At 37.1% G+C, this 14,782-nt stretch overlaps 1 protein-coding gene across 14 annotated transcripts in view; it reads right to left on the bottom strand.

Moving 5' to 3' along the window:
• ANKRD26 (ankyrin repeat domain containing 26) overlaps positions 1 to 14,782 on the bottom strand; it is a 110,965-nt gene that overhangs the window by 58,929 nt on the left and 37,254 nt on the right. For 7 of the 14 annotated variants that reach the window (XR_010141390.1, XR_010141389.1, XM_054523163.2 and 4 more), the window contains 5 exons: positions 12,740 to 12,838; positions 12,108 to 12,136; positions 11,941 to 12,013; positions 3,205 to 3,275; positions 950 to 2,041 (listed from right to left, as the gene is read on the bottom strand). Coding sequence is in view for 11 of the 14 variants with exons in the window: in XM_054523163.2 (XP_054379138.1) it covers positions 950 to 2,041; positions 3,205 to 3,275; positions 11,941 to 12,013; positions 12,108 to 12,136; positions 12,740 to 12,838 (1,364 nt within the window). In the remaining 3 variants the exon portion in view is untranslated. Of the gene's footprint in view, positions 1 to 949; positions 2,042 to 3,204; positions 3,276 to 11,940; positions 12,014 to 12,107; positions 12,137 to 12,739; positions 12,839 to 14,782 lie in introns of those variants that run through there. The other 7 variants (XR_010141391.1, XM_063727262.1, XM_024254137.3 and 4 more) reach the window with 2 other exon arrangements.

Genomic DNA, 14,782 nt, shown 5'->3' on the forward strand with positions numbered 1-14,782 from the left:
TGTAATCCCAGCTACTCAGGAGGCTGTGGCAGGATAATTGCTTGAACCTGGGACGCGGAGGTTGCAGTGAGCCAAGATCACGCCATTGCACTGCAGCCTGGGCAACAGAGTAAGAATCTGTCTCAAAAAAAAAAAAAAAGAAAAAAAGAAAGAAAAAGAAGAATATCTGCAGATTATTGTTTATCTTTAAAACTCAATGTACAGAACTCAGCTTTCTACTTTGGAGTTAAATACTAAATTTCTGGCTGAGGATTTATGCTACTGATATGGTATACATGCCCAAACTTATCATACTTTATTAAACAACATAATGTAAAGGTCTGGTTCAACAGAAATATTTGACTGGTGTTTTAAAAAAATATGTGAAAGTACATGTATTTGTTGTCGAAAATCTTTAAAGTGATCAGAATGGAATTATAAGTTCTAACAGTTTGAGTCAAACAGATAAGCTTACACACATGAAAGCACATTAAAAAGATCCCTTTGGCTGGGAATATTTGTTAACAATACTCAGGGCCAGATACATTTTTATAACTCTTCTCAGTCACTGCTTCTTTCCCACTGTATTGCCATGTTGTTGTTTAAATAAAAGAAATTCATCTTTAAGAAAATAGGGAAAAAAACCCTAGCACTTATTACCTTTCATAAGGCAATTTCCTTTACACTTACACTGGTTCACAAGGTCACATGGTATATGGCTAAATTAGTTTCCCAGTCCATATGTCACTTGGAAGACTGATAGACTTCTTAGGTTGATTAAGGAACAAATATTTTGAGAATGTTTTCCTTAACTCTTGTTACTTAGATAGCAGAAATAATCTATTTCTAAACACAATTACATATTTAGGTAACGCCATTTTATACATGAGCTCTTCATAAGCAGAAAATCAGAACGGATCAAATAATTGATAGAGAAAAAAACAAAGAGTAGCAGCAAGCAAACCTCTACCTCTTTTTGAAGTTGGACTTTTTCTTTCTCCAAAGCCTGGAACTCTACTTTTAACATGCCTATCTCATTTTTAAACCTTTGCATATCTTGCTGTAATTCTTCTTTTAGAGATACTTTTGATGTTCTGTCACCACGTGGTGGAGAAGACCTCACATTTTCTAATTCAGGTTCCATGCTTTTATGGTTATTAGCACTGCAATGATCATATAATGGCTTCTGGAACAAGTTCTGTATTGGTTTTGTTTTCTTGTAAGCATCTGTACCAGCAGAAATAGTATGCCTTTTTATTTGAATCATATGATTCATTTCTTTGGAGCAGATCAAATCAAAAGGTCTTTTTGGATCACTATACTGAGGCACACGTCTGATGTCTAATTTCCAATTAGTGGTATTTTGGTTCATATTTTTTGTCATTTGCATATCAAACTCTTCTTTCATTTCACCTGTAACTACTTCTAGGTTCCTTACTTTTTTATTTTCTGTATCATTATAAAAATTCTCATCTGTGTTAAAAACATGTTCAGTGTCTGGTTTGTTAACATTTTCACGGCCTAATTTATTTTCATTTAAATAAAGCTTAGAAGATGACTGGCAAGCATATTCTGGGGACCCAGAGTATGAAGGAGATGAAAAGCCATTTTCGAGACTGAGTACTTTTTGTTCAGGCAATGCCTGGAATAGTACAGAGACAGGAGAATCTTTTTCATTGCAATCAAGTATATTACTTGTCAAAGAAGAAGGTATTTCCTTTAAGTTTGTGCCTCCTTTAGAGTTATCATGTAGTGGCTCTTCCCCAGGAGAAGCAGTAATTTTGTATTTTTCACAAGTTTCACCACAGCTCTGCTTTAACTCATTTGTGATGAGTTTTAAGTTATTTTTCCACTCTAATTTGCCTTGTTTGCTCCACATTTCTTCATCATTTTGCACACAAGGAAGTCCTGGATATACAGATACATCCTCTCTATCACACTCGTTATTCAGTTCTGGTTCTTGAGACATCTTTTGCAGACATGAAAGTGGACGATTAATTTGCATGTTTTGTTTTTCAGATGTCTTTCCTGTCAGGGTGCATGTTTTTAAAATAACTTTATCCTTGAGTAATCAAGTACGGACAAAGAAAAATTAGGAAATAATTAAAATTTAACTGTTAAACTTAATCTATGTTTAGTTACTCCCAAATCACTGGATTGTAACTAAGAAATAAAAACTAATTTGCCTTAGCCTAAAATAGGAGAAAAACATGAACCAGCAAAGTTAAGTTTATCACTGTTCCTTTGGATTAAACTTAATTCATTATGTGTTAAATCTACCAAAAATAAATTAGCAGATGATTTGTAGCATTATAAAGGCATCCTCATTTTAAAAGATTTTACCTTACCATACCTCAAATACTGAGCCCCTACAGTGCATTTAAGTACTTTTTCTAAAGATTTCTAACTGGAGAGTAGGGAAAGTGTAAATTATTAGGAGCCAAAATAAACATCAATCAGAAAGAAAAGGAAACTCGTATCTTTTAATTGAAATTATATACCATAATATGGTGTTATGCATCTGTATAGACTATCAGCTTAAGTCCAATTCTTATATATCCTAAGGTTCATTAATAGTGGATTAAAAATTCTATATTTACTGATTTCCTAGACTGAAATAATCAGAAAGTTATTGTTTATATCCTAACAATGGAAAGATCCCATTCTGAAAGGAATGATTCTCTTAATAACTGGGTTGATTTTCTGACCTCATTCTTTCCCTGAATGTAGACACTGAAATCAACAGAGATCACAAGGCAGAATAAATCTTTAACCTTGGAATTAGTGACCAGCAATACAAGAATGTAAATCCTGAACCACTGGGAATGATTACTCCTTTAAGATGAATCCAACTCAGTGGCCATCAGTGTTAAAATGTTCATAATTTCCACTGCTTAATAATATGATTCAATATTGGATGTTACCATCTTTATCATATAAGGGAGTTATAAAAATGGAAGAGGAAACAATACTCAGGAAATTTCTGGCTTCAATTCCAAGGGTAAAGATTAACTATAACAAAAACAAAAACAAAAGATTAGCTATAGGTTACTACACATTCTAAGAATATTTTAACTAGTCAAAGTGTTTTTAATACTAAATATTAAATGATGATCTATTGATTCTAAAAGGCTAGTCTAAAAGGTAATTTCATTTGGACTATGTTACATCATTAAAGCAAAGAAAACAATATTAAACCAGAAATTTAAAAAAAATCTATAATACCTGTGGCTGGTTATTTTCACTTCCTTCCGTTTCTTGCTGTTCTTCTGATGCTACTTCTAAGTCATGTTCACCTGAGAAAATCCAAATATTTAGTTTAATGAACTACTTAAACAGTTAGGTAAAAGGTATAGTCTTTACAGAAATAGAAAATAACATTTATTTTATTTTATAAATCGAGAGGGTTTTCTTCTATTTATTTATGAGACAGGGCCTTACTCTGTCACCCTAGCTGGAGTGCAGTGGCGCAATCACAAAGTTTCAATGAAGCCTAATCTTTAGTGGAATATTTACTTCTCAGTAAGAAATACTTCTAAGTATCAACTTAATGAGGTATCTAATTAAAACTTCAACCATTACCCAAAACTTCAACAAACCACTTGGGGAAACTAGTAACACTAGACAACACCAGGTTCAACCCATACAAACATCTCAAATATTCACTCACAAATTCATTCACCCAACATAAATAAGCTAAACTGTCAGAAACAAAACAAAATTGTATGATACAGTAGGAATATATAAAGTAACACTGTATAATGTTCTCTATAACAGTATCTTTTTAACAAGTCACAAAGAGTGTTGTTCATTATTAATGAATTCCAAAATTACTGCTACTTTTTACATCTTTATCATTATACATCATGCTCCTTACATCTGAAATGTTGTCTGCTATTTTGACAAATTTCTTTTCATCTTTTAAGACTAAGACAGCTATGTGAAGTCTTCCTCGATTAGAGCTATCTTCCCCCAGATAAACAGATGTCTCCTTCCTTGGGGCTGCCTTAGTACCTTATCTTTGTACTGTATCTTTTCCATCTGAACTGTAAATTATTTATTTATGTTTATGCCCTTGCTCCCAGACGGTAGGGGACAATCTTTCAAGTTATCTTTGTATAAACAGTCTTTATCTATTTTACTCGATAATTATTTACTGAGTTCCTGCTAAGTTCTAAACACTGGGGTTTAAAGAATGTAAATAAGACCAGGTACAGTGGCTCACATCTGTAATCCCAGCACTTTGGGAGGCCGAGGTGGGTGGATCACTTTGAGGCCAGGAGTTCCAGATCAGCCTGGCCAACATGATGAAATGCCCTGTCTACTAAAAATACAAAAATGAGCTGGGCGTGGTGGTGGGTGCCTGTGATCCCAGCTACTCAGGAGGCTGAGTCAGGAAAATCACTTGAACCCAGGAAGCAGAGGTTGCAGAGAGCCAAGATTGTGCTGCTGCACTCCAGCGAGACTCCATCACAAAAAAAAAAAAAAAAAAAAAAAAAAAAGAATGTAAATAAAAGGTGTCACAGATGGCTTTTCTAGAGATCATGCCTGAGTTGGGACTTAAAAAGTGAGGTTAGGCAGACTAAAACCGGTAAAGGGCAGGAAAGGGTAACAGCATGCAAGGCAGCAACAAGAGAGGGAAAGAAGCGTCAAATAGCGTTATGTATTTGTCTAAAATACAAGCACCCGAGAGGAGAGTATCACCAGCAGTTGAGTAATCCCAGAGAAAAGGGCAGAAAGGGGAAAGGGCTAAAGATGGAGAGTTAGGCAGAAGTCAGATGATGAAAGCCTTATGTGTAATCTTAAGATGTTTGAACATTTATGCTTTCAACAGGGACTCAAGGTCCTATTTGCATTGGAGACAGATCACCCTAAATACTGTGGGGAGGATGAATTTCAGGGGCATATGAATTAAAGGGAGATGAATTAGAAGACTATAATGCAAAACAAGGATAATGCAGGCCTAAACTGAGGGAATGTTTCCAAAAATATTTAGGATATAGAACATCAGTACCCAATATAGAGTGAACTTTTATTAAATGAATAAATGTATATATTGGGGTCCCTGGAGAGCTAGACTCTATTCATTACTTTATAAAAGGTATTAAATGAGAAGTGAAACAATCTACAGGCACTGTTTAAGTTGTTTACTTCATACTTTTTCTGTTTCATGTCTTCCTGTGTTGAGGGACTTCATTTAGGTGTTTTTTTTTATTATTATACTTTAAGTTTTAGGGTATATGTGCACAACATGCAGGGTAGTTACATATGTATACATGTGCCATGCTGGTGTGCCACACCCATTAACTCATCATTTAGCATTAGGCATATCTCCTAATGCTATCCCTCCCCCCTCCCCCCACCCCGCAACAGTCCCCAGAGTGTGATGTCCATGTGTTCTCATTGTTCAATTCCCATCTATGAGTGAGAACATGCGGTGTTTGGTTTTTTGTCCTTGCGATAGTTTACTGAGAATGATGATTTCCAATTTCATCCATGTCCCTACAAAGGACATGAACTCATCATTTTTTATGGCTGCATAGTATTCCATGGTGTATATGTGCCACATTTTCTTAATCCAGTCTATCATTGTTGGACATTTGGGTTGGTTCCAAGTCTTTGCTATTGTGAATAGTGCTGCAATAAACATACATGTGCATGTGTCTTTATAGCAGCATGATTTATAGTCCTTTGGGTATATACCCAGTAATGGGATGGCTGGCTCAAATGGTATTTCTAGTTCATGAGTGAACTCCCATTCACAATTGCTTCAAAGAGAATAAAATACCTAGGAATCCAACTTACAAGGGACGTGAAGGACCTCTTCAAGGAGAACTGCAAACCACTGCTCAATGAAATAAAAGAGGATACAAACAAATGGAAGAACATTCCATGCTCATGGGTAGGAAGAATCAATATTGTGAAAATGGCCATACTGCCCAAGGTAATTTATAGATTCAATGCCATCCCCACCAAGCTACCAATGACTTTCTTCACAGAATTGGAAAAAACTACTTTAAAGTTCATATGGAACCAAAAAAGAGCCCGCATCACCAAGTCAATCCTAAGCCAAAAGAACAAAGCTGGAGGCATCACGCTACTTGACTTCAAACTACACTACAAGGCTACAGTAACCAAAACAGCATGGTACTGGTACCAAAACAGAGATATAGATCAATGGAACAGAACAGAGCCCTCAGAAATAATGCCACATATCTACAACTATCTGATCTTTGACAAACCTGAGAAAAACAAGAAATGGGGAAAGGATTCCCTATTTAATAAATGGTGCTGGGAAAACTGGCTAGCCATATGTAGAAAGCTGAAACTGGATCCCTTCCTTACACCTTATAGAAAAATTAATTCAAGATGGATTAAAGACTTAAACGTTAGACCTAAAACCATAAAAACCCTAGAAGGAAACCTAGGCATTACTATTCAGGACATAGGCATGGGCAAGGACTTCATGTCTAAAACACCAAAAGCAATGGCAACAAAAGCCAAAATTGACAAATGGGATCTAATTAAACTAAAGAGCTTCTGCACAGCAAAAGAAACTACCATCAGAGTGAACAGGCAACCTACAAAATGGGAGAAAATTTTCGCAACCTACTCATCTGACAAAGGGCTAATATCCAGAATCTACAATGAACTCAAACAAATTTACAAGGTGTTTTAAAAGTTCTGCTTCTTGGATCTACCAAGCTCATGCAGAAATAACAGCAAACAAGCATATATATGTATAGGTAAGTAACTTTGGATTTATAGCTTGCAGTCACTACTCTAGGGGATAACTGATCATCTTCTGTAAAATACAACATTAATTCTAGAAGTAAGGAGGAAAAAGAAAACAAAACTATTGGGATAAAAAAATTATATGATTTATTACTGTAGACCAGATCACATGATTAAGGGCACCGAGTTAAACTGGTACATAAAGTAAAACACATTAGATGCAGTTAATCAATAGACTGGGTGTCCTAAAAGAATTATTAATAAAATTGAATTTCATATATCTTTTTTAAATGATAGAGCGCTCCTTAAAACAAATATTCCTAGTGAACAACTATTCATTAAAACAAGGTGATAGACTATGTGTACACAGCTGGGGATACACTATAGAGCAAATTGTCAATGATTCCCACTAATATTGGGGCAGTCCATTCTATAATATCTAAAGCCATAGAAATTATAAGAAATAATATTTGATTGGATGGTGCTTTTTTGTTACATTACATGTAGTTGTAATGAATACTTGTGAATTCAGAGCTGTAAAAATATAGCATAAAAACCACATTGTGCTTGAGTAGGCAATCTTTAGATCTCTACCTAGTTTTCCATCCAGTCTCAAAACTCTAAGTATAACCCTGGTACTGACTCTCAAGTTTATGCTCTATACTAGCCTAAACAAAATTACTCTCTCTCCTAATTCTCTTTGTGATTCATAGATTGTTTTTGTTAGAGGAAGACTACAAATGCCCTGCTAAAAGGTATTTTGTTTGGTTGTAGGTTACATAAGGAGAGTAAACACAAAGTACTTTTGCTAAAAATGATTCTTTTTCTTTTTTCTTTTTTTGAGACGAAGTCTTGCTCTGTCACCCAGGTTGGAGGGCAATGGTGTGATCTTGGCTCACTGCAACCTCCGCCTCCTAGGTTCAAGTGATTCTCCTGCCTCAGCCTCCTGAGCAGCTGGGATTACAGGCGCCCGCTACCACGCCCAGCTAATTTTCATATTTTCAGTAGAGATGGGGTTTCAGCATGTGGGCCAGGCTGGTCCTGAACTCCTGACCTCAGATGATCCACCCGCCTTGGCCTCCCAAAGTGCTGGAATTACAGGCGTGACCCAGCCAAAAATAATTTTTTTTAAAGTTATAACTAGGCCGGGCAAGGTTACATGCCTGTAATCCCCACAATTTGGGGGGCTGAGGTGGGTGGATTACCTGAGGTCAGGAGTTCAAGACCAGCCTGGCCAACATGGTGAAACCCTGTGTCTACTAAAAATACAAAATCAGCCAGGCATGATGGTGCATGCCTGTAATCCCAGCTACTTGGGAGGCTGAGGAAGGAGAATCGCTTGAACCCAGGAGGCAGAGGTTGTAGTGAGCTGAGATCATGCCATTGCACTCCAGCTTGGGCAACAAGAGCAAAATTCTGTCTCAAAAAATAAAATAAAAAATAAAAGTCATAACTATGATATTATGAAGCCAAGCAAAGGTCCTCTAGGACTGAATTCTCTGTGCTTCTGTGTTACCTTCTTTGCTTTTTGTTTTCTGGTAGCTGTGATTCACACAGGTCATGGAGAGTATTATTCTCTAATAGAAACTAAGCTCCAATAGTAATCTTTCCTTTAGCTATTTGTCCCAGTTCTGTGGATGCTGACTGATTTTTGGTCACTGACTGTGATACAGATAGATATTTATCGTTGATTTTCAAAGTCCCAGGTCTTTGGCAAGTCTTATTACTGAGGGTCAAACTAGTAGAGTCCCAATCTGAAAACTCTGAAAATAAAGTTTTCACTTATTAGAATGTAAGTAATATAGATTTGACTAACTTTCTTCATAGAAGCAGTCCCATGTCAACCACTGTCCTACAAACACACTACTCCTCCATGGTGAATTGTATTTTACATGTCCTTTCTTGCCATTTGCTCACAGAAGTTTAACTGACTGTCATCTCTCGGATTTTTTTCTATTTTTATTTTTTAGTATTACTTATTTACTTTGATTCACTCAGCAATGTCTGTTATCTATTTTGTTTTCCATAATGAGAACACATGGACACAGGAAGGGGAACATCACACTTCAGGGACTGTTGTGGGTTGGGGGGAGGGGGGAGGGATAACATTGGGAGATATACCTAATGCTAGATGACGAGTTGGTGGGTGCAGTGCACCAGCATGGCACATGTATACATATGTAACTTACTGCACATTGGGCACATGTACCATAAAACCTAAAGTATAATAATAATAATAATAATAATAATAATTACAATAAAAGAAAAAAAAATAAAAAATAAATAAAAAAAAAAGAGATTTGTTTATTAATAATTAAGATTCTTCAGGGATATGAATTTTTTTATGAACAAACTTTATGTCTAACCACTTTAGGTTTAAATACGGATGACAATATTGTGTGTGTATGTGTGTGTGTGTGTGTTCTAAAGACAAAAACATTTAATGAATAAACTTTAAATAAAAACTTATTACAATGAAATGCTCTTTCCTCAATGCACCACTATGTTAAGAATCTACTTTTTAAGCCTTGGGTAAACATCAGAAATTTATAGACAAAACGATGGCCTTGGCCAGGCGCGGTGGCTCACGCCTTGTAATCCTAGCACTTTGGGAGGCCAAGGTGGATGGATCACGGTCAAGAGATCGAGATCATCCTGGCCAACATGGTGAAACCCCATCTCTACTAAAAATACAAAAATTAGCTGGGCGTGTTGGTGCGCGCCTGTAGTCATAGCTACTCGGGAGGCTGAGGCAGGAGAATCACCTGAACCCAGGAGGCAGAGGTTGTAGTGAGCCGAGATCACGCCACTGCACTCCAGCCTGGTGACAGAGCGAGACTCTGTCTCAAAAAAGAAAAAAGAAAGAAAAAATGATGGCCTTAAGTGACCTAATTGTTCCCATGTGAAAATAAATCTAGGTCCACACTTAATCCAGAGAGTACACAGTGCCATGAAACAAGAAATGAATATATAACAAAAATATTTTCCTTTTTTCTTTATAAACAAAATTGGTGGATTTAAACTTTTTAAGACAAGCAAAAGAAAAAAGTAAAAACCATAGAAGTGAAACTTTAAAGGCCATTTTATCATCAAGGGACCATTTATCATTTGACATCTATGAACCATACATACGGTTTAAAACTGTGGTTCTAAATTTTGCTAAGAATCCCTAGAATCCAATATCCGTTCAAGGGTACAAGAGGTCGTATAATGCATAATATATTTGACATTTTCACTCTCATTTTCTGAGAAGTGTACAGTAGACTTTTTCAAAGCTAGGATGTATTGTAACATCATAAGCTAATGGTTCACGGGTCATAGCTCTAAAGTCTATTCAAATGCATGGCTGTACATGCATGTATTTTCTATTTTTCAGTTTTAATTTCTAATATAGTACATATCAACAGCTACAAACCACTTAAACAAAGATCACTTTTCTCCTCATTGGTAAGCATGATTTTCATTTCAAAAATGAACTCCACAATGATTTTTTTCTTCAGACCAGTCTCACTCTGTCACCAGGCTGGAGTCCAGTGGCGCCATCTCGGCTCACTGTGACCTCCGACTCCCTGGTTCAAGCAATTCTCCTGCCTCAGCCTCCTGAGTAGCTGGGATTAAAGGCATGTGCCACCACGCCCAGCTAATTTTTGTATTTTTTAGTAGAGACGGGGTTTCACCATCTTGGCCAGGATGGTCTCGATCTCCTGACCTCATGATCCACCCACCTCGGCCTCCCAAAGTGCAAGGATTATAGGCGTGAGGCACCGCGCCCAGGCCACAATTATTTTTATGTTTTTTTTTTTTTTTTTTTTTTTGAGACGTCGTCTCGCTCTGTCACCCACATTGGGGTGCAGTGGTGCAATCTCGGCTCACTGCAAACTCTGCCTCCCGGGTTCATGCCATTCTTCTGCCTCAGCCTCCCGAGTAGCTGGGACTACGGCAGCCTGCCACCATGCCTGGCTAATTTTTTGTATTTTTGGTAAAGATGGGGTTTCACCATGTTAGCCAGGATGGTCTTGATCTCCTGACCTCGTGATCCACCTGCTTCAGCCTCCCAAAGTGCTGGGATAACAGGTGTGAGCCACCACGTCTGGCCTGATTTTTATGTTTATTTAATTATTGTTTATCTGAATGAAGAGAGTTTAATTAAATGTACAGTAATAAAATGGAATACTATAAAGAACTTAAACCAGAGGTACTTGTGTCAATAGGGGTAGATCTGAAAAATATAATGCTAGGCAAACAAAAGAAAATTGATGAATGATATGTACAATGTACAACCATTTATATAAAATTTTAGGACATGAAAACAAATTCTATGTATTATTTATAGACATATACATACACAGGAAAATGTTTTAAAAGAGCATGGGAATGGGAATGATAGCTAATTCAGCATGTTGGTTACCTCTATGCAATAATTTTTAATAGTATAAAAGGACCCTAAAGCCAAAAAGTTTCAGAATTGTTGTTTTAAAAGACTATGTCTACAAAATAGTAATTAAAAATAGTTACTGTCCGGGCATGGTGGCTCATGCCTGTAATTCTAGCACTTTGGGAGGCTAAGGTGGGCGGATCACCTGAGATCAGGAGTTCGAGACCAGCCTGGCCAACATGGTGAAACCCCATCTCTAAAAAAATACAAAAATTAGCCGGGCATGGTGGTGTGTGCGGGGGAGCTTGAGGCAGGAGAAGTGCTGGAACCCAGGAGGCGGAGGCTGCAGTGAGCCGAGATCATGCCAATGCACTCTAGCCTGGGTGACAGAGTGAGACTCTGTATCAAAAAAAAAAAAAAAAAAGCTAGGCATGGTGGCTCATGCCTGTAATCCCAGGAACTTTGGGAGGCCCAGGCGGGTGGATCACCCGAGGTCAGGAGTTTGAGACCAGTGTGGCCAACATGGTGAAACTCCATCTCTACTAAAAATACAAAAATTTGCCAGGCATGGTGACGCACACCTGTAATCCCACCTATTTTTCAGGAGGCTGAGGCAGGAGAATCACTTGAACCTGGGAGGCGGAGGTTGCAGTGAGCCGAGATCACACCACTTCATTCCAGTCTGGGTGACAGAGCAAGACTCGGTCTCAATTTAAAAAATTTTTAAAAAAATCCTTCCATCAAATTTGGGGAAAAAAAGAATTACGAATAAGAAAACTGTGAGCATTTCAAATATTTCAAAAATTTTAACGTACTTCCTTCCAGGGTTAAATATATATTGCAACATTTACCTGCTTTGGATGTTTGTACATCCTTCTTTCCTCCTGCTTTATTTGGAACAGAATCTTTCATTTCAATGGTAGGCTGAATGGGTTTTGAAACAAAATGATTAATAAATAATGTACACTTTATACAATATGCACTTAATAATTCAAGATAAAAATATAAAACTTATTACCTTCAAGTGAAGATATCTCTCAGGAGACTCTAAAAACCAAAAGGGACATATAATCAATTATACATAAATATGACAAAGTCAATCATAAATTCATGCAGTGTTAGTATGACCTGAATCATCATGCTTGGTTTGAAAATGATTATGTTAATTGTTGGGATGTTTTTTATTTTGGTTAGGACAGCAACATGACAGAAGTATACTGGAGAAAAAAACAGGAATATAGGTTTAATAAAACATGCAGTTATGATTTAAATGTAAGATTATGTTCCAAGTGACTATAACTAAAATAGAAAAGTGCACATATACCAATGTGAGCATGCTGGTCGATGTGGAGAAAAGTAATCTTTAATTAGAGGAGCAAATCATGACCCTGAGAGGAGAAATGTCAAGGCTGATGGTAAAATGTGACAGCATATCTTTAATGCAACACATCAGAATGATTTATACCATTATACTACAAGTATTTATCATGTTCTTCAACTTGTCCTGTAATTTGGGAAGCACACAGTTGTGATGCCACTTTACTTGGATATAGAACTCATTTCTCATCAGAGAAAGTGTTCTGAATTGATCAGCTTGGATATACACTTGTAGAATAACAGTTAACAAAAATACTCATTTTTTTTCCATACCCATGTGGGCTACTGGCATGCCTACATTTCTTGTATCCTCTAGTTTAGCCATCTTAAAGTTTCTTGATCCACTCATGCAAGAAGGTATATAAAACACATCTAAGAAATAACACATAATAAGCTTTCAATATTGAAATATTTATCAAAAGGAAAAAATTTAATTGCCACAGAATTAGATATTAATAACATTTTATATTTCAAAATTAGTGCAGTTTTTTAAATCAATGCAGTGTTTATTGAAAATAACAATTTTAGTATTCAAGGAATTATTAACTGTAATTTTTTCATTTCTAAAATATCATGTTAGCCTCTAAAGGATTTTATGAAAAAAAGCTATTGTTATCAAAAAGCAACTTTCTTTAAGAAAAAAGCCAATGCTTCTATATTCAAATTAAACTTATTTGATTAATATCAATGCAACATATATATATATTTTTTTGATACAGAGTCTTGCTCTGTCACCCGGACTGTAGTGCAGTGGCAAAATCACAACTCATTGCTCCCTGCAGCCTCAACCTCCCAGGCTCAAGCAATCCTCCTGCCTTAGCCTCCTGAAAAGCCGAACTACAGGCCCATGCACCACCATGCCTAATTTTTGTATGTTTTTGTAGAGATGCAGTCTTGCCATGTTGCCCAGGCTGGTCTCAAACTCCTGGGCTCCAGCAACCCACCCACCTTGGCCTCCCAAAGTGCTGAGTGACAGGCGAACCACCACGATCAGTCCAAAGCAACATATATCTTTGATGTCTGATAGTTATAGAAAGGAGATATGAATCACTGCAGTTTACCCCAATTCTAGCATGCCCTCTTGCTTGCAATAATCTCTGGAGCAGAAATAATCTACTCATCTGTCTGAGTGTAAATACACTGAATCCATCTGAAATGAGTTCTCTCAAGTTTCCTCATCGTTAACTCCAAGATGACTTAGCTAACTTCTTTCTTTGCTCTCTTTCCCTACTCACAATCTCTCTTCTTTTGCAAAAGTAATCTCTAAATCTGTGGTCTTGATTCTTCCCATTCTATATTCTTTTTATGGAACATTCTCAGCACTTCTTTCCTCTTCATTTAACAATAGTTATCTTATATCTACAATTTCTATTTCTCCATCTCTTTGTTCCTTCTCCTCTGGCTAGAAACATGCTCAGAAATAAAAGAAAAATAATGCTTTATCCTGATCCTGTTATGCCTTGAATTGTTGTCCAACAACTTTTCTTTCAGATTTCTCAAAAAGGAAGTCTACACCCTTGTTACTCAGAGTGTGGTCCAAGGACCAGAAGCAACAGTATTATGTGGGAACTTACTAGAAACGTAGAACCCCAGGCCTGCTCAATCAAAATGTGCATTTTAAACAAGATCCCCAGCTGATTTATTAAATTTTAAGAAGCTCTGGTCCATAGTTAGTTTGCTTCCACATTCTTTTATGTTAGATTACCCTTTTGGAATCTGGCGTCAAGTTCCTCCCTACTATGTCCCCCAAACTGAAATTGTATTACAAGTCGTAAAGTTGCTAGTGGGCTTTTTATCAGAGTATGGCTTCGTTGATCTCTCCATAACCAACCCTGCTCTCTCCTGGCCTTTGAGATACTATCCTATGAAGTAACATTTTCTTTCTTTTTTTCTTTTTTTGAGACAGAATCTTGCTCTGTTGCCCAGGCTGGAGTGCAGTGGTGCAATTTCGGCTCACTGCAACTTCCGTCTCCTGGGTTCAAGTGATTCTCCTACCTGAGCCTCCAAAGTAGCTAGGATTACAGGCATATACCACCGTGCCTGGCTAATGTTTGTATTTTTAGTAGAGACGGGGTTTCACCATGTTGGCCAGGCTGGTCTCGAACTCCTGACCTCAGGTGATCTACCTTCCAAAGTGCTGGGATTACAGGCGTGAGCCACCGTGCCCAGCCTGATGTAACATTTTCTATGACATTAAATTATAGATATGTATGGCTGACCACATATGCCTGTATTCATCTATGGCAGATGAAACGTGCCATAGATGGTCCAGTACCTCCATCCTTGCCTTCCCAACAGTGAGGAGGATAGGAAGAG

This window comes from Pongo abelii, chromosome 8 (genome assembly GCF_028885655.2).
Source record: "Pongo abelii isolate AG06213 chromosome 8, NHGRI_mPonAbe1-v2.0_pri, whole genome shotgun sequence".
Taxonomy (NCBI): Eukaryota; Metazoa; Chordata; class Mammalia; order Primates; family Hominidae; genus Pongo; species Pongo abelii.